The following is a 19,167-nucleotide window of genomic DNA, read 5'->3' on the forward strand; positions in this document are numbered from 1 at the left end:
AGGGAAGAAGGAAAGAAGACAGTTCAAAAACACAGTGAACATGATTCCGGCTAACTGGTTCTCTACTTGTAATCCAGGGACACAGCAACACAGCTCCACAAATTTCACCAAAAATTGGTGAAGAAAAATTCCACAAATTTTTGGAGGTTGGATATGCCTCCAAAACAACACTCTTCTCTCAGCTAAGTGAGACACTCGGCGCAACTACGGGCAGAGAAATGCCTGGAATCCAGTAGGGATTTCTCATTCGAAACAACAAACAACAAAGCCCACTAGATCCCTAAAAACAAATGCCTTATAGTTGCACTTCAACAATTTACGACGCTGCACACCAATGTTGTGACATCATTCAGTGAAAGGAAAACACTGATACACACATGCGAAGTAAGCAAGCTACTTACCACAGAGCCACCCCTGTGCTTAAGTATAAACTAAGTATGTATAAACATTATTTGCAAAAATAGCCTTAAAATAGAGAATATAAAGAACACAATGTATTATAGGATATGGTCTCTTTTTATATGTTACAGACTATTCTTGTAAATGAGTTTATATCTATACACACACACACACAAATATAATCAGTGAAGGAGTCTAGAAAGAATAAGTAACAATTATGTGAAGGGGCTAAAATGGTGGTATGTGAAAGTAGAGTATATTATGGTACAAGGAAAAACTATATCTGACATCAAAATAAATATCAAATGGAAATTGTAGTTGCGTTACCTGTGCCGGTGGCATGTAAAAAGCACCATCCGAACATGGCCGATGCCAGCGCTGCCTTGACTGGCTTCTATGCCGGTGGCATGTAAAAAGCATCAACTGATCGTGGCTGCTGCCAGCCTCCCCTGGCACGTAAAAAGCACCCACTACGTGACGTTAGGAAGGGCATCCAGCTGTAGAAACACTGCCAGATCAGACTGGAGCCTGGTGCAGCCACCTGGCTTCCCAGACCCTGGTCAAACTGTCCAACTCATGCTTGCACAGAAAACGGATGTTAAACGATGATGATGATGATGATTGACTCTATTCTAGCTATACCACTGCAACTAATTGAACTGGCCATGGCAAGTTGGAAGGTAAAACTAGTTCTGATGAGGAACTGAACTTAGGAACATGAGATAACATAAATTCAAAGAAGTAAAACTTTGCTTAGTTCTACTCTGCAACATGGGATAATGTCTAAATATTATTGTTAATAAATGTTGAAATGATAGCACAGTTGAATTTGGTTTAATTAGCAGTGTGGAGAAGAGAGCTTTCTGGTAACAAAAACTAACCAGTATATATGACTCCACTGACTGTAAGTGAGTAGCGCCGACTATTGAGCAAAGCCGACTTGTTCTGGCAGCCAGGCAGTTGATGAAATGGACAATGGCTGAGAAATATTCTCCATAAACAATATTTCAATTATATAGAATTCTATAGTATTATTTAATTGCTTTGGTAATTACAGGCATCTTCAAGATTGAAAGGAAGATGCCACATAAATAAAGCGGTCAAACTGATGTGGTAAAGTACCACCACCGCCACCACTGCCGCTAATGTTCTTCCTATTATTACCAACACCTACCTACCACCATAACTACATATTAATAGCACTATATCAACTCCTACCACAGCTACCCCATCACCATAATGCATCCCACTCCCACTAACACCACTATTAAATATTCTGCCACATACCTAAAACATTCAATAATACAACCACCACCACCACCACCACCGTCTGCTGCCGCTGCCACCACCACCAACAGTAAACATCTGTGCAGTATTACTGTCTTCTGACTTTTAGCCATAACGAGATGAGGAAAGAGAAATGATTTGCATTGCAAGAAGACACAGCAGTGCAACAACACGGTTGCCAATGGTGGTTTTATGAATTGTAGTTGGGCAAGCGAATGATGGGTTTGCGACACGAAGCGTGGATGCTGACACAGTATATCAACAGAGAACACACTCAGATATCGGCTTCTAAGAAGACATACAAACTGATTTGAAATGCTTGATTCTAGTGGTGATAATGGTAGTAGTAGTAGTAGTAGTTCGGGTGATAGTATTAATAAATGCTGTGATGGTAATGTTGTTGTTGTTGTTGTTCCTTTTGTTGTGGATTGGTCTAATAAATGTTTGATATCAACTGAACTTTACTTGATAGCTGAACTAGCTGCAACAATGACATCTTTGTTGAAGTCAGTGCTTTACTGTGCAGGTCAAATGAAAATGTAGAAGTTCACTATATCGTTGCTTGTGGAGTGTATGTGCTGTTTCTGGCGGTCGTTCATTTGCTGTCAAAGCAGTTTTGATGTTGGCACTCTTGAAGTGGCTTTGATGACATAGGTACAAATATTTTTGCACTCCCAAATTTTGCTGTGTAGTGGTGGCCGTGAGCAATACAATCGTGTTGTTCATGATTATACTTTGGCTTGCCCTCAGAACAATTGCATAGTTTGAAAACCAATAAATATTATTCTCACCTTCAAAATATGTTGTGTCTGTCTCGTCACTTGGTTGTGGTTGGAAGGGAGCTGGTTGTTCAAGGAGTTTCTCCCAAGCCACATTCTCAAAAATCTTCATGTTTTTAACACCTGCAATGTGAAAATGAAAATATATAAACAAAAATTAAAAGAAAATCTAATTTCACTCTTTACAATTTCACTCTAAAATAGAGTGATGAAGGCTTGGGATAAAATTAATAGATATTAATGCAAGTTATTTACAGAGAGGAATTGCTAAGCAGTGATAAGTAAAACTGCAATGTTGTTATCAGTCCGAGGATGCTTGAGGTACATTCAAACTGGGGTACAAGCTACTCATTATGTTTTGTCACAGAAAATATAACCCGTTTGTTGACAAATGGTGTGTATACACCTAGACCAGCTCACAGCGCCTCTGATACAGGTTGTGACATGCTAGCAATTGAGAGTCATCTTCTCTTTGGTCACAGGCACTTGGCAGCTGGCGCTATGAGTTGGCTAGTCTGTGACTGAGAGCAGATAACTACCCCAAAATGCTAGCATCTCACAGCCTAGGTAGGTGGCACTGCAAGCTGCTCTAGGTGTATACACAGAATTTGTCAACAAGTGAGACATAGTCTCCATGACAAAACAAAGTGAGTAGCTTGTTCCCCAGTTTGAATGAGCCTCAAGCATATTTGGACTGGGAATAGCATTTACAATAACACAAGTTAATCCAAATATGAGGCACAGGCGTGGTTGTGTGGTAAGAAGCTTGCTTCCCACCCACATGGTTCTGGGTTCTCTCTCACTGCATGGCACCTTGGGTAAGCGTCTCTTGCCATAGCCTCAGGCAGGCCAAAGCCTTGCAAATGGATTTGGTAGACGGAAACTGAAAGAAGCCCCCATCTTACGTGTGTGTGTGTGTGTGTGTGTTTGTCCACCACCACTTGACAACTGGTGTTAGAGTCTTGAAAAAACAACAAAAAAAAGTCCTGGGGTCAATTTGTTTGACTAAGAATTCTTCAAGGTGGTGCCCCAGCATGGCCAGTCTAATGACTGAAACAAGTAAAAGACGGAAGACACCCAGCATTAAGTAATACAATAATGCTTAAAATGAAACTACAAACTTTCCTCCATTCTACCCGGGAGATCTAAACCGTACCTCACCTTTTGCTGAGCATTGGAACCGAAACTCCATTATGTATTTGAGGAGAAGATTTACAAAATGCTGAAGAAAACGACAGCAAAATAACAAGCAGCATCTCAACTTTGATCATTCATTTACAAACCCAAACAAAACAAAGTTTTGAGAAAATCTCAACAGAAAAGTAATGAAACACAGAACAGGTGTTTTTTATACACTAACAATACAGAAATGCATAATCAGTGGTGGATAATTAGTAAAAATCGCACACCTTTCATAAATAGGACCAAACTTACAGCCCTTAATTAGAAGATTGCCTATTTGAGCTTTACTTACAAAAGATGTTATACACACACACACACACTTACACTTCCCAGTCATAAAAGCTGATGGTTAATATTGATTAGTTACATACAAGTTAATAAGTATGTGTGTGTACATGTATGTGCACACACACAAATGTGTATCAATAAACACAATTTTATCAATATTCTTATAAAAATTATACATCATATAGAAAGTTAAAGTATATGCTCCAACGTAAGTGGGTGTTGCTATACACACAAATATAACACATAAAAGCATGCATACATTCGTATACACACATGTACAAGCGAATACACACACACAAACACATAGATAATCATGATACATATTTATGGCAAGCTCCGAATCAATTAGCATCTCAGGGATAAAAGTATCTAAGCAAGTAAAATAAGTAGAATAAATACTTGATGGAAAAGGAAAAAAAAAAAAATCAATGTATGAGTGTGTGTGGAGAGAGGGAGGAGGGGGTGGGGAGATGGGGACACCTTGCTGAAGGTGAACCCTTTGATCTTTGATTACCTGGGTTTGATTTTACAACTAGGAACAAAGTGGAAAGATAAAACACTGACAGTTTTATATTGAATGAGATATGATGGGGGAGGTGATCAATGAGAGGGAGGAAACGAGAGAGAGAGAGGGGGGGGGAATAATGGATAAGAACACACGTAAACGTACACATATACTTGACCTCATACACAAATACACACATGAACACACAAGCGCACACGCTGTAATATATGTGTGTATATTTATAAAGTTGGAGACTACAATGAGTAGGTTATGAGATCTACTCACAGACATTTGCATACATAGATATAGTGATAAAACATACTGATGCACACACACCAAGTGATATACTGAATAAACATACAATTTATGACATACACAATGACAACACATTTACACACGTAAGGAGACAGTTCAAGAGTTTCTTCAAACACACACACATTATTATAAAATGATGAACATTCACATATAAAAACACAAACATATACCATAATATTATAAACTAGTATATAATAAAAGTATGGAAAAACATACTAATATTAAAAAGTACAGTATATATATTCTATATATATTTGGTACAGGAGATGCGATGGCCCAGTGGTTAGGGCAGTGGACTTGCAGTCATAAGATCGCGGTTTCAATTCCCAGAACGGGAATTGAGCGAAAACACTTAAAGCTCCACAAGGCTCCAGCAGGGGCTGGTGACAAACCCTGCTGTACTCTTTCATCTCAACTTTCTCTCACTCTTTCTTCCTGTTTCTGTTGGACCTGTATTTCAAAGGGCCAGCCTTGCCACACACTGTGTCATGCTGAATCTCCCCCAAGAACTATGTTAAGGGTACACATGTCTGTGGAGTGCTCAGCCACTTGCACACTAATTTCCCGAGCAGGCTGTTCCATTGATCGGATCAACTGGAACCCTCCTCATTGTAACTGACAAAGTGTCACAACGACTATATTTGGTACAATGACACATCTCTCATATAAAACATTACATATTCTAAACAATACCAATATTATGGTTTGCAAATTCTATACAAGAGTAAGCAACATGAAATGGAAACGTGCAAGATGTAATGTAGTTTGTCTGTCGTTGACGATGACCAAAGACATCACATGGGAGAAGACAGGAGATGGTGTGTCCGGTTGTGGCTGATCAGTCTGATGTGTACTCGGAGGGCTTTGCTACAGGTCAGGCACTGGGAAGTCTCCTGGGGCTGAGGGCAGGCAGTTGGCTCTGGACTTGTGCAGTTTGTGTTTTTTCTTTGTGACCATGACCCTGCAATGCTGTTCTGTTCAATGCAGGTGACCCCTCTGTTGCTGCAGCTTTGCCAGGTAGGGCGGTATTGTGCTTGTAGAGTATGAATAAAAACAATATCAATGAGAGTTGCTGCAGTGGGCAACCATTATCAAACATCAACTCTAACAGGTAACAACATACAAAATGACATACACCTCTACATACAATACAACATGACATACATTCGTGCACTCACCTTGAGATACAATAACACTTTTCACATGACACCTAATAAATACAATCATTTATGAATGTAATAACAAATTCTTAATCACCTCCCAAATACTATAAAATGTTTCACAATGACTATTACTTATATCATATTTCTACAAGCCCAGCATTCTTACATTCGAAATGGCATCAAAAAGATGCGACTTTCACTTTAGAAATTACAATGAGTTTATCCTACAACATTTGTGGACTCTCTGCAAACTCTAAATAATTCTTGAAAGATGTATTATTCTCTTCATGCACAACCTTCAGGAAGCTCATTCAATAAGTACTCTTTATTGCACATCTTCCAAGTGCAGGCCATTATTCAGGTGTTACTGCAATTAATATAGTCTGGCTGGCTCTACCAACACACACTCATAGTAACCAGCTTTCTCTCTATTTTACTGACATTGTTTCTCTTTACAAACCAAACCTTGACTACAGTCATTTCTCAACACACACACACACACACACACAAACTGCTACTTGGTTAGTGGTTATTTAAATATCATCTAAATCATCCCAAGATTACATTGGATAATGTCCTAGGCAGAGGCAGGATGGTCACAATTGAAGCTCTTAGATCAATGGGGGAAGTTCAACAAAGGCTCAGAGTTTGTATATACCCTTGTCTCGATATTACACAAGGGTTGTAAATGTGCACTGTTGCTATACAAACAAGTGTTTTCATTTCCAGTCTTCAGTGAAAAACAGGTCTAAGCATTAGTTAGTTCTCCTCCGTGCCATGAGGCACAAAAGACTGCAACACAATCTCTCCAGTGTCCATGTTTAGTGAAGTATTACCTTGCTGAGGGTTGGTGACAGGAATGGCATCCAGTTGGAGGAAATCTGCTTCAACAAATTCTGCTTGACCCATGCACGCATGCGAATGTGAAATGAGCTGATATCTCTCTCTATATATATAAACGGCAAAATGTGTGTGTGTCCTTTATACAAATCCACAATTTTTCAGGTAGAGGGCTCACACTTTCTATGGTCATTCAAAACCATCCAAGGGTGGTTGTGCACATCTTTACATTTCCCCAGTCACCCCGCAAAGCCATTAAAAAATCAATAGAAGTGACTTTTTTGTGAATTTTCTATCAAAAACCCAATCAAAATGCCCGAAACTTGATACACCGATTGAATGCCAGCTAGCTATATGTGATGGTTGGAGATTTGGACAGTACTTGCATGTATGTGTGCACGCACGCAGCTGTATATGCATGCACTAGCACTATGGCCCGGTGTTGCCGGGTCATAGTGCTAGTATGCTTTAACATTTACTTGTTTCAGGCATAAAACTGCGATCATGCTGGAGCACTGCCTTAAAGCATTTTAGTTGAACACACAGAACTCAGTACTTATTGCATTGGTCTCTTTTGCTGAAATGCTAAGTCACAGGAATGTAAACTCCTCAAGACTGGTTGTCAAGTGGCACACAAACACATATACATGCATATATATATATATATGGCAGAATTCTTTCAGTTTCCCTCTACAAATCTGTTCACAAGGATTTGGTTGGTCCAAGGCTGTAATAGAAGACACTTGCCCAAGGTTCCACACAAGGGAATGTGGAATTAACCGAGATCCATGTGGTTGGAAAACAAACTTTTTACCACACAACCACACCCACATGCATAGACACACACACACACAGCATGAAGGCAGGAAAGCATTAAACTTCACACTCAGCTGTGAACTTAATGCCAATTTCTCTTTTCTTCTAAATATTCATTGTCCTCAAAGGATTGTTTTAGTTGATTATGCATATTAAATGCAAACTGCCTCACCTGGATTTATTGCAATGTAATAATTACCTGTTGGAGTTTAACGACCTCTTATTAACTAAGTTTTTAATCACTGTGGATATACATTTTTTTCAATGTTTTCTGTATCATCATCCCCTTTCATAAGAACACACACACTATAGAGTGCAGGAATACAAACTAGTGCATAAACCAACATAAAAAGGTGTCTCTATGAGGTTGCTCGCTTTACAAGAAATAGCAGCTTAACCCTATTGTCTTAAAACAAAAAGGACTAATTATATAATGAAGTCCTGCCATTGACCATTGGGTATGCTTAATCAGGGTTGCCCTGTGGCTAAACAACAAACAGGCACTGCACAGTACCGCATGTACACACATACTAATACAAAATAAAACCTACTAACACACAAAGAAACATTCATTAACAGTAGACATACAACATTATGATTGATAAGAACACATGCTCACATACACTAAAACTGGTGCTCCGTCGGTTATGATGATGAGAGTTCCAGTTGAGGCAATCAACAGAAAAACCTGCTAGTGAAAATAGCATGCAAGTGGCTGAGTACTCCATAGACACACATACCCTTAACATTGTGTTCAAGGTGATTTGGTGTGACACAGAATGTGACAAGGCTGTCCCTGGGAAATAAAGGTGCGACTCATTTTTGCCAGCTGAGGGGATTGAAGTACTGTGAAATAAAGTGTCTTGCTCAAGGACACAATGTGTGGCTGGGAATTGAACTCATGACCATGAGCTGAATACACTAATCAGTCAACCACTTGCCTTCCCTGCACACAGACACACATATATATGAAAAACATGCATACATACAGAAATGAACTTATAATAATCGCCCAGTAATATCTCCTCACAAGCCATAGATGAACACACACAGCAAAGTAAAAATAGCCATCAAAATACCAAGACCGTTTTAGAGGCAGTTTATGTTTTGTAAAGAAATGTTACAGCAGCTGTAAACTAAACCACACACACACAGAATATGTGCAGAATGCGGCAGCATTTTAGAGGGTGCAACATCGGCAATAAATGCAAGATGGGTGCACAAGAGGCAAGATATTTTACTTCCTTCATGCAACTTAGTCAATATTCTACAAAATAATTGCTGCCGATAATGGCAGTGCCAAGTTTGAAGCAAAGACGGAAAAAAATTTAAGCATGAGAAAAAGAAGAGAAAAAAAACAAACAACAACCACAATAAACCGATACAAACAAAAACAACAACAGCAAAAAAATACAAATGGAAAATAAGGTGACATTTAATATTATAATGGATGAGTAAGAGATAGAAGAAGAATGAGTGACGTTAGATATGTGTGAGAGAGAGAGGGGGGGATAGATGTGCAATGGTAGGTGACAGCACTCAGATACTGCAGTGGCGGATGGTGGTGGTGGGGGGGCGATCTTGCTGATTGTTTTCATGGGCAATGTCAAGAGTGGTGTCTGTTGGTAATGGCTGCAGTAAAGGTTGGGATTTCGGTGGTGCCGGTGGTCTTAATGAATCAGTGGTAAGGATGACGATTGGCGATTAGGGTTTCTATTGTCGTAGTCAAAGATGAGAAGGAAGATAGCCATGGTTGGTGGTGATGATGATGACGATGATGATGATGATCCTGTAGGCAATGTTATTCATGGTGGTGGTGGTGGAAATAGAGGACTGATGGTGTTGATGATAGTCATAGTGATGGTGGTGGTTGTGATGGTATCAGAGATGGCGAGGGTGGGGTGGTTAGAATAAAGGTGTTGATGACGGTGTTGGTGATGATGTTGATAGTAGGGGGTAGTGGTAAGGATGGTGGTGTTGATGATGATAATGGTGAGGAAGGCAATATGTGGTGATGATTGCCATGAGGATGGTATCAAAGATGGGAGTGTTGATTGTGTCAGTAATAGCGGTGGTGGTGATAGCAGTGATGGTTGCAATGTTATTAGTGATGATGATGGTGATGGTTGCAGTTGTAATGCGTGGGTGGTGGTGATGGTTGCTGCAGTTTCTAGCAGGTCAAGTAAATGTCTTGTAGGTCCCTCACTTGTGTCAATGATATGCTGGCAATGGGGGTGGGGGTGGGGAGGCTGGTTATTGTTACTAAAGTTAATTGCAGTTCATTACGGTGGTAACGACAATACATATGGAGACTTTCAATTAGAAGAAATTAATTGTCAGTATCAACACTGCCATCGACCACTCAACCACCACCACCACCACCACCACAACTACTGCCAACACACACACAGCACCTTCTCCATCCTCAACAATGCTACAAAGATCAATACCAACAACAACAACAACAACAGAACCAACATTGCAAAATTCCACCCACCGACACCCAAAACAATCACGAAATAAGCTTTAGTTACCAATTAACTAATCCACCATCTTAACCGGAAGCTGGTTTTTTTTTTTTCATATTTTTTATATATATTTTAAATGCAATTGAACATTATTTCCATTTATTTCATTTTATTCATATTTTCTTTTCTACATTTTCTTGGTAACATATTTTCCAGTTATGATTTTCACAAAATTGTGTATATTTATATGTTTATTTATTTATTCATTTATTTATTTATTTATTAGACTGCTTTTAGTGTAGATAAAATAATTAAAATATAAAAATGAATCAAAAGTCAGGGAGGTGAATAAAAGATTAACAAGATTTTTAATTGTTTTAAATGAGTTACAAAACAGTGACATATTAATTGGAGAGGAAGCTTACAACAATGAACACAATTGAAAATTCTATTAACTGCAGTAATACTGATTTCTCCTGACAAAGCAGCTACAAAGCAGATTTTATATGGAGAACAACCACAAAAACAAAAGACAAAAAAAAATTGCGTGAAAACCACCCAATAATGTTATTCATAATATGAGTCAATGAAAGAACCTCTACTTGGTCATTTGTTATACTAGAAATGGCAGCTTAGTCACCAGCAAACCTGGTTCTATGGTCTTAAATAAAGGAATGGCACACTGAGTAATGTAATCCTAGATATCCTTAAAAAAAGATCAACCAAGTTATCATGGCTGGATTGTCTTTGATCAGAGGCTTCTTTAATCAAGGACCACAGTAGTTATGGTTTTTTTTTGTTTTTAAAGCCTGTTATTTATTCTATTAGTCTCTTCTTGCTGAACTGCTAGGTTATGGGGATGTAAACAAACCAACAGCGGTTGTCACATACCGCTGGGGTAAACACAGACTGAAAGACACATGCACACAAACATATACGGCAGGTTTCTTTCAGTTTCTGCCTACCAAATCCAAGTCACTGGTCGACCCAAAGCCATAGTAGAAGACACTTGCCCAAGGTGCCATGCACAGGGATTGAACATGGAGCCATGAGATTGGGAAGCAAGCTACTTACCACACAGCCACACCTGCACCATATATGTGTATATATATATAATTGTTAAAGAGGACAACAATTATCGGCAGCATCGGAAACCAGCAATGGCTCCATAACTACCGTCTCGGCTATAACCTTGGAGCCCTAGTTACAGCACTTACCTAGCGTACCTAATTTAGTTTAGATCACCTGTGAACTAAACCCCCATAATTTGTATGTACATACATATATGTATATATTGATAGAAATGGTAAGACAACAAAAGAATGAAAGAGACCTTGATATTATGTAAATAGAGGAATTTATCTGTAAATATACTATGTGACAATTATTCGGTAGCCACGAAGAGAATGGCACATTAAGTAATGTATTCCTAGATAGCCCTAAAAAAAGATCAACCAAGGCCAGGTTCAACAATCACACCTTGAGCTTCAGGCACTGGGATAAAAGGAAAATGACCAAATTATCCAGTCATATATGGTCCCTAAAAGAAAAGGGTGTCAACTATGACATCCTTTGGAAGATCTTAGCCAAGTGTAAGCCCTACACCAACAGCAGTGGAAAGTGTGGTCTTTGTGATATAGAAAGATGGCTCATCTGGAAAAGCAGCTTAGACGCCACATGTCTGAATTCAAGAACTGAACTTTTCGGATCATGGCCATACGTGGCTAAATTTTTGTTACGTTTTTGGTCCCGCTAAAATTACAGATAGGACTTGCTTTCTATACTGTGTCCACGTACAAGCTTTTCATCTCTATATACTTTTTACTTAGATTTCTTATATATTTTTTTATATATATTTATAGAGATATTGTTTTATCGGTTTACTGCTCATATAATCTTTACACATATTTTTCTGTATTCTACCTTCCACCCTGCATTTTCCCTGTGCATATATAGATGTGTATATGGAATCCTTTGTGCATGCATGTAGATGTGTGCATGTATGTGCAAATATAGATGTGTGTGTGCGTGCATGTGAGTATGTGCGTATATAGACGTATTTTACTCTTATTGCTTATTTTTACACATTTTTCTGTATTTTGCTTTAAGCCCTGTTTTTTCTTGTGCATGTGTGTCTATAGACGTGTATATGAATCTTTTTTTGTGCACGTGTGTGAGTATATACATATGTGTGTGTGTGTGTATGCATATGGGTATGTGTGTATATTGGTGTGTTTTATTCTTATTGCTTATTTTTTTATACATGTTTACACATTTTTCTGTATTTTGCCTTTAGCCGTTTTTTCTTGTGCAAACAGGTATGCGGGTATGTATATATTTTTTGGCAAATGTGTGGATGAGCATGTGTGTTTCAAGTGAGGGTGGATGAGTATATACATATAGCTGCATGTAGGTGGGTGTGCGGGCGTGCATGTATAGCTATGGACATGCACGCTTACGCGAATACTATGAACATTTATACTCCCTTACCTTTACGCCCACCCTTCACTTAGCGATGATTCTAATAGCTCTTTTGTCTTAACGGTCATTTTCATAGCATTTTTTCGATGGCCGGATAACTGAAGAGATGGCAGCGGGGGTTTCTGCCCCAACATCCGAAACTCGGAGTTTTATCATGGCTACCGAATAATTGTCACATATTATATTTACAAATATATATATATATATATAAGTATATGAAAGAATGGAGTTGAACGACTAGTTAACAAATATCCTTGTTAACTAGTCGTTCAACTCCATTCTTTCATATACTTATAATTTTAAAATAAACATACAAATTTCTGCATGAAGACACGTAGTCTATGCCCTAGGGACATAGCTTCAACCGTGTTCTTTCTGATGTGAATTTGCTACCCAGGTATCGGTTATCTTTCGAATTATCCTTAATAAGATAATTCATTCAACTACTCAAATATATATATATATATATATATATATATATATCATTGAAAAAACTTGGAGTGAACAAGAAGGGGTATGGCTGGACATTTATTTTTCAATTACTATACAAATTGAAAAATAAATGTCTGACCGTTCTCCTTGTTGACTCCAAATGCTTTCAATTATCTATTCACACATGACAGAAGCCTAAACACAAACCTGGAAGAACGTATAATACTACTGCTGGATAGCCCAGGGTAAACCTGAAGGTGGATGAGCTTTATACTGTTCTCTACTGTGTTCTTTATAGAATATAACATCTCTCTATTTCCACATGTTCCTTTCTGTCGAAGAGTGTAGGCACAAAACATAAAAGACTTTCTCACTTTACCGTACGTCAAACTAATACACCTGCTTGTTGTTTATACACCTGTCTTTGTCTTTTTTTTTCCTGTAAATTTCAACTATAGGGGTAGGAGTGGCTGTGTGGTAAGTTGCATGCTTACAAACCACATGGTTCCGGGTTCAATCCCACTGCGTGGCACTTTGGGCAGGTGCCTTCTACCATAGCCTCAGCCAACCAAAGCCTTGTGAGTGGATTTGGTAGACGGAAACTGATAGAAGCCTGTCATATCATCATCATCGTTTAATGTCCGCTTTCCATGCTAGCATGGGTTGGACAAATGACTGAGCACTGGTGAACCAGATGGCTGCACCAGGCTCCAATCTTGATCTGGCAGAGTTTCTACAGCTGGATGCCCTTCCTAATGCCAACCACTTCGAGAGTGTAGTAGGTGCTTTTATGTGCCACCGGCACAAGGGCCAGTTAAGTGGTACTGGCAACGGCCATACTCAAATGGTGCTTCTTATGTGCCACCTGCACTGGCAACAACCTCACTTGAATGTTTTCTTTCACGTGCCACCAGCACAAGTGCTAGTAAGGCGATGCAGGTAACGATCATGCTCGAATGGTGTTTTTAACAGACAGACAAACATATGTATGTACAACAGGCTTCTTTTCAGTTTCCACTTACCAAATTTACCAATAAAGCGTTGGTTTGTTGCTTCAGGGCTATCGTAGAAAACACTTGCCCAAAATGCAAAATCCAGTGAGACTGAACCTAAGACTACATGGTTGGCAAGCCAGCTGCTTAACCACACAGCCACGCCTGTGCCTGTAGGACCATTTGACCACTTGTTACACATCCACATATTGCATGACACCTTCAAAATTGTATGGCACTTCAAGAGAGCTGGAGAGTCTGAGTTGTGACAGCTAACTATCCTTGGCATAAATAATAAAATAATAATCTTGAGCAAGTCTCTTCGTGTCCTTCACTCAACAAAAGATCATCATCATCATTGTTGTCATTGTCGTCTGGTCAAGCTTGCTCAGACATTTTGAACGCACACACAACATACATCTCAGTCCTGCATTAGTTGAGGGAGGCAGCCAATGTCTCTGGTGAGTTGATCTCATGTGTGGTGTTCGCTTGAGTACGGCCATGCTTTAGCATCCCTAGCTGTAAGTCACTTGCCAGCTCCTTTTTGGCTCACGAGTAATGTCCCACAAAGTGCAGCCATCTTTCTCTTGTAATGACAGAAACAGAAAATAAACCTTACAAAACAATTGCTCTCTGCAACACCTTAATTCTGTTGCTCATCTCTTTGGCCACAAAGCTCGATTACCAGGGAAATTAGTTCCTCAATACTGTTTCTCTACCCTTGTATGGTTTGGTGAAAGCAATGACATTATGGAACCCTTCGACTGTTTCAGGCATCGGAACCACCAAACTGAGTCGACTGCCAATGGGCTTTATTTGTTGGGACTGGAAACTTCTTCCATCCTATCAGACCACCACAGCATGTCATTAACACACATTCTATCAAAATTAGTTGTGTCTCTTTGTTTGGTTATATGAGACACACTTGAGCCCTGGTACATTAACAAGCTGTTTGGTGTCCCCTTTCACAGCATCACTCTTATGCAGATGATTCTACTGGTCAGTCTTCAGCACACACGGGTCAATGTAGACACCAACTAGTTGCATACCATCACACCCCAGGCCTGACTACTGCAACAATCTCCTGTTATCATCCTTTTTACAGCTTACTCTATCTACTTCATAAATCCATTCCTTGCAGAATGTCAGCCTCCTTGAATTATCTTCATTTCTAAGGTTTTATTGCAGATATCGACTTACAGACATTTAAGCTGAAGATGAACTTCATTGATCTCACAACAACTGAATGGGACAGAGAGAGCAAAGATCAAGGGCAATAAACCTTACTCCAGGCTACAACATGCTACCTTACTGTCTACCAGTAGTTATAAACTACCTCATTTCTATGAATGATTTTAAACTATATATAAGGAATAACACTCAGATGGAGAATCTAAAAGAAACTGTTTAGGAAATCTAAGATGTCAAAATGAATACAGCATTGAATAGATATACTATTAAGTGAGATTTAAACACTGAAACCCATCAAAACTACTCATACAAGTTCTTTGGAAACGGATGGAAATGAGTGGATGTAACATGCAGAAATTAAAGAGAAAATTCAGACTAAAATATATATAATGCCAGAAGTAAGATAATCTGTATGATTTTTGTAGTTGGCATTTAGTTGTTGTTAAAAACTAACCATCCTAGACATAACTACAGCTTTAGTACAACTCTAACGGTTAGTGAAAATATTTAGAAGCTGAAGAAATAATGTTGTTCATAAAATTAAAGACAGGGTTAGGGGAAAAAGAAAAGATGAAAACATAAAAAGTTTTCTGTACATAGAAGAAATCAATAAATAACTAATTAGAAGCTAATTACACACAGGAAAGACTTAGATATGGATTAAGCAACATTGAAGATTGAGAAATAATATATGCATTCAAAATGGAACTTCAAAATATATTACACAAAAAAATATTAAAACCTAAAAACAGTTCAAAAGCTCTGAACCCAAGAAGAAATGGAATGAGTGATTTTGGCAAGAGAGGATCAATTCATAGCCACGTGATACAGTCAAAATAAAATGATAAATGAATTAATGTTAACTAGGTGAGATAAACATCAGAGATGCTTTGCCCCATGCAGAAAGGGCAGAAGCAACTCAGAGCTTTTGCTGGCTTTCCATCAAAATCCTTTGCAATGCTGGAAATCCTTCCATAATGTCAACAGGTTCACAAGCATTTTGTCCCTTAACCTGTATGCTCCACATGAGTTGGGCAGTGAGTACTAATCTAGTCTTCACCTATGAAAGGGTTCCATTTGCAGTCTCTTATCAACCATAGCTATCTTGAGCTAGTTTCAGCTGCTGTGTCTATTTCTTTGATGGCTTTCTTTGGTCGTCTGGGTTCTAGGCCTAGCTTCTGCAAGAAATTTCAGCTTATGTAATCAGCATTAAGAAACATTTGACCACTTTTCTGGTTACACAGCACAAAGACAAAACATATTGTCAGACATGATCAAACATTATATACAGACACTTCTAGATTATTGTTTACACCACTGCAGTGTTTTCTCTATATAAATCTAATCCTGTTAAAAACTACAACCATTTTTACAAAATGAAGTTAGTCCAATATAAAAGTCATAAAAATATAACTATTGCATAAATTTGGAGGAAACTGGCTAAATATGAGATAATGATTGTTGGTGTACGTCAGTGGCACCCAACCATTTTTAACCTATGGACTCACTTGATTCCTTTTTTCTCTACTGGACCCCTAGAGCCATTTGATGTTTAAATAAAATTCTCATTTGATTTTTATAATTAAATATTATTAGCCAGAACCGTCTGACTGGCCCTTGTGCCAGCATGGAAAGCAGATGTTAAACGATGATGATGATATTAGGGATTGTAGAAACCACTCTGAAAGTGTAGTGGGTGCTTTTTTATGTGCCACCAGCACATACACCATTGCCATTGCTGTCATCATCATCATCATCCTTAGATTTCCATTTTCCCACACTTGGTTGGATGGCTTTAGCCAGCACAATACCTTTCTGCTTGGGTTTTTTTCTGTCATTATTTATGTGAGGGTCAGCTTCCTCATTACTTCTTTTCTGTGCCTTGCTTGTTATTCCTCTTCCACAGGTTCCTTCCACTTTGATTGCTAAACACTTCTTTGGCCAATTGTCATTGTTTATATGCATCATATGTCCACACCAGTGTAGTCCTGTTTCTTACACACTAAATCTGATTGTACAGACCTCATAGTTGAGAGAGGGAACGGAACTAGGGAAAGTGGCTGTGTGCCAGGCAAGAGGTTACAGTATGATAAAAGACACATCATTTGTGCCACACAACTTTATAAGCTTTGATCCCTTTTTATTCTGTCATAACAACAGCCAACATGTGCATCAGAATAATGTTACCCAACATGTCTACTAACATCATCCTCTCTAATAACAAAGTCCTAGCCATCTGTTGTAGAGGTAATCTGTAAAAGGGACTCGTTAAAAGAGTCCACTTTGTTCATCAGTCAGTCCTGATTGTAATGTAGAGTTCACTGTTGCTGTCTTATACCCTCTGACTAGTCTGTATCCCAATTATCTTATCCCTCTACAACAATATGCCAACACTACCAATTCCATTACTGTTACCTACCCAGGATTTCTACCCAGGATTTCTACCCAGTATTTGTTTATCATAATTCTCAAAACTGGCTGATTGTTGGAGATTCTATTTGACAATGACCAAGTTCTCAGAGCTGAATCTGCTGAAGAAATTGATAAATTCCAAAAGTGAAAGAAAAGCCTAAAGTTTTAAAGTAAACTTAGCAAAACCAAGTGTTTTAGTTTACAGAAAAGAAGACAGGACTCTGCTGCCATCTGGGAAATGGCTGTAATTGATGTGCAAGAAAGAGCAGGTTAGAATTCTATATGATGCACTCATTGTAAATTATGGATATACAAGAGTGTAGTGAATTCAGCAGGATGGCAAAGCACTTTGTATATAACAGATGCAGGGAAGTGTTTGGCAGTGGATAAAGTACCCAAGAGCTGAATTCTTTTAGATGCCATAAAGGCTCCCTAAAGGTAACTGATAGCATCTATTAATGAGGTAATCTAATTAGTAGTGGTGGTGATGGTGGTGCTCCAAAAGCATGGAGGAAGAAAGAGGTGCATGAAGTTTGGGGAGCCATTAATTCTGCTGGTAATAAAAAGTTCCTCCCTCCTCAAAATGAAGAGAAGAATGTATGATGTTTGTGTATGAAGTGCAATGTTGCAAGCTAATGAAACATGGATATTTAATGCAGAGAATGTGCAATAGCTAGAAAGGAAAGGAAGAAGGCAAGCACACACCATTGGACACATGTAATATTAGTGAATGTACATGAGGGAACATAAATGAGCTGAGATAATCTAGCTATAAGAAGGATCAGCAATAGCATGCTAGAGCTTGTATGGTCATGTGGTGCGTATGAAGGCTGAGTGCTGGGTAAAGAAGTGCTAAGCAATTGAAGTAGAAGAAATCTGCGGAAGAGAAAGACTGAGCAGGACATACAAAGTGATAAAAGCTGATTTCAATGGGCAGGAGATGATAAACAACCAGAATAAATGGTGAGATTCTGTGTAGGACAAAATCTGTCTAACCCATACAAGCATGGACAGAATGGGCCTAAATTGGTAATGGAGATGGTGGCAGCAAAGACAGGTGCTAAGTAGTGAGGAAAAATACACTAAAAAATGCCAAGTAGTATGAAGAGAAAAAGAAAGCAATCTACAAGGAACGGTTCATATGAAATGGAAATGTTCCCCAACATACATATGGCTACTGTTTAGTCTCAACTGACTCAGACGCACAAGAAAATGATATGAACTTGTGATGATGACTTCCTTAGGCAAACATGAAAAAGATAAACAGATTATGCCTTTCCAAAAACATTGAATGAAGCACATTATTTACATTTGAGGGATATTTGTCCTCATCTTGTTTGTTATTAACACAACATTTCAGCTGACAAACCCTCCAGCTTTCATCAGGTGTCTTGGGGAAATTACAAACCTGGGTTCTCCTTCCTAAGCTTTATTTTGAAAACACCTGCATCCACCCCATGCAGGTCTCTCAGGTCCTTTGGAAGGATATTGAAGAGCTGTGGACCTCTGAAGCCCAGGCTATTGCAGTATCTTGTCCTACATCTTGATGGCAACTAAATATTTTTAAAGCTTCAAAATTTCCCTAGGTGTTCTTGACTAAATCATCCTGACTACATT

At 38.6% G+C, this 19,167-nt stretch overlaps 1 protein-coding gene across 1 annotated transcript in view; it reads right to left on the bottom strand.

Moving 5' to 3' along the window:
- Window positions 1-19,167, bottom strand: part of LOC115212233 (serine/threonine-protein kinase greatwall-like) — a 788,337-nt gene that overhangs the window by 15,220 nt on the left and 753,950 nt on the right. Inside the window, exon 15 of the mRNA XM_036502979.1 lies at window positions 2,478-2,588. Coding sequence (XP_036358872.1) covers window positions 2,478-2,588 — 111 coding nt within the window. The remainder of the gene's footprint in view (window positions 1-2,477; window positions 2,589-19,167) is intronic.

This window comes from Octopus sinensis, linkage group LG5 (assembly GCF_006345805.1).
Source record: "Octopus sinensis linkage group LG5, ASM634580v1, whole genome shotgun sequence".
Lineage (NCBI taxonomy): Eukaryota > Metazoa > Mollusca > Cephalopoda > Octopoda > Octopodidae > Octopus > Octopus sinensis.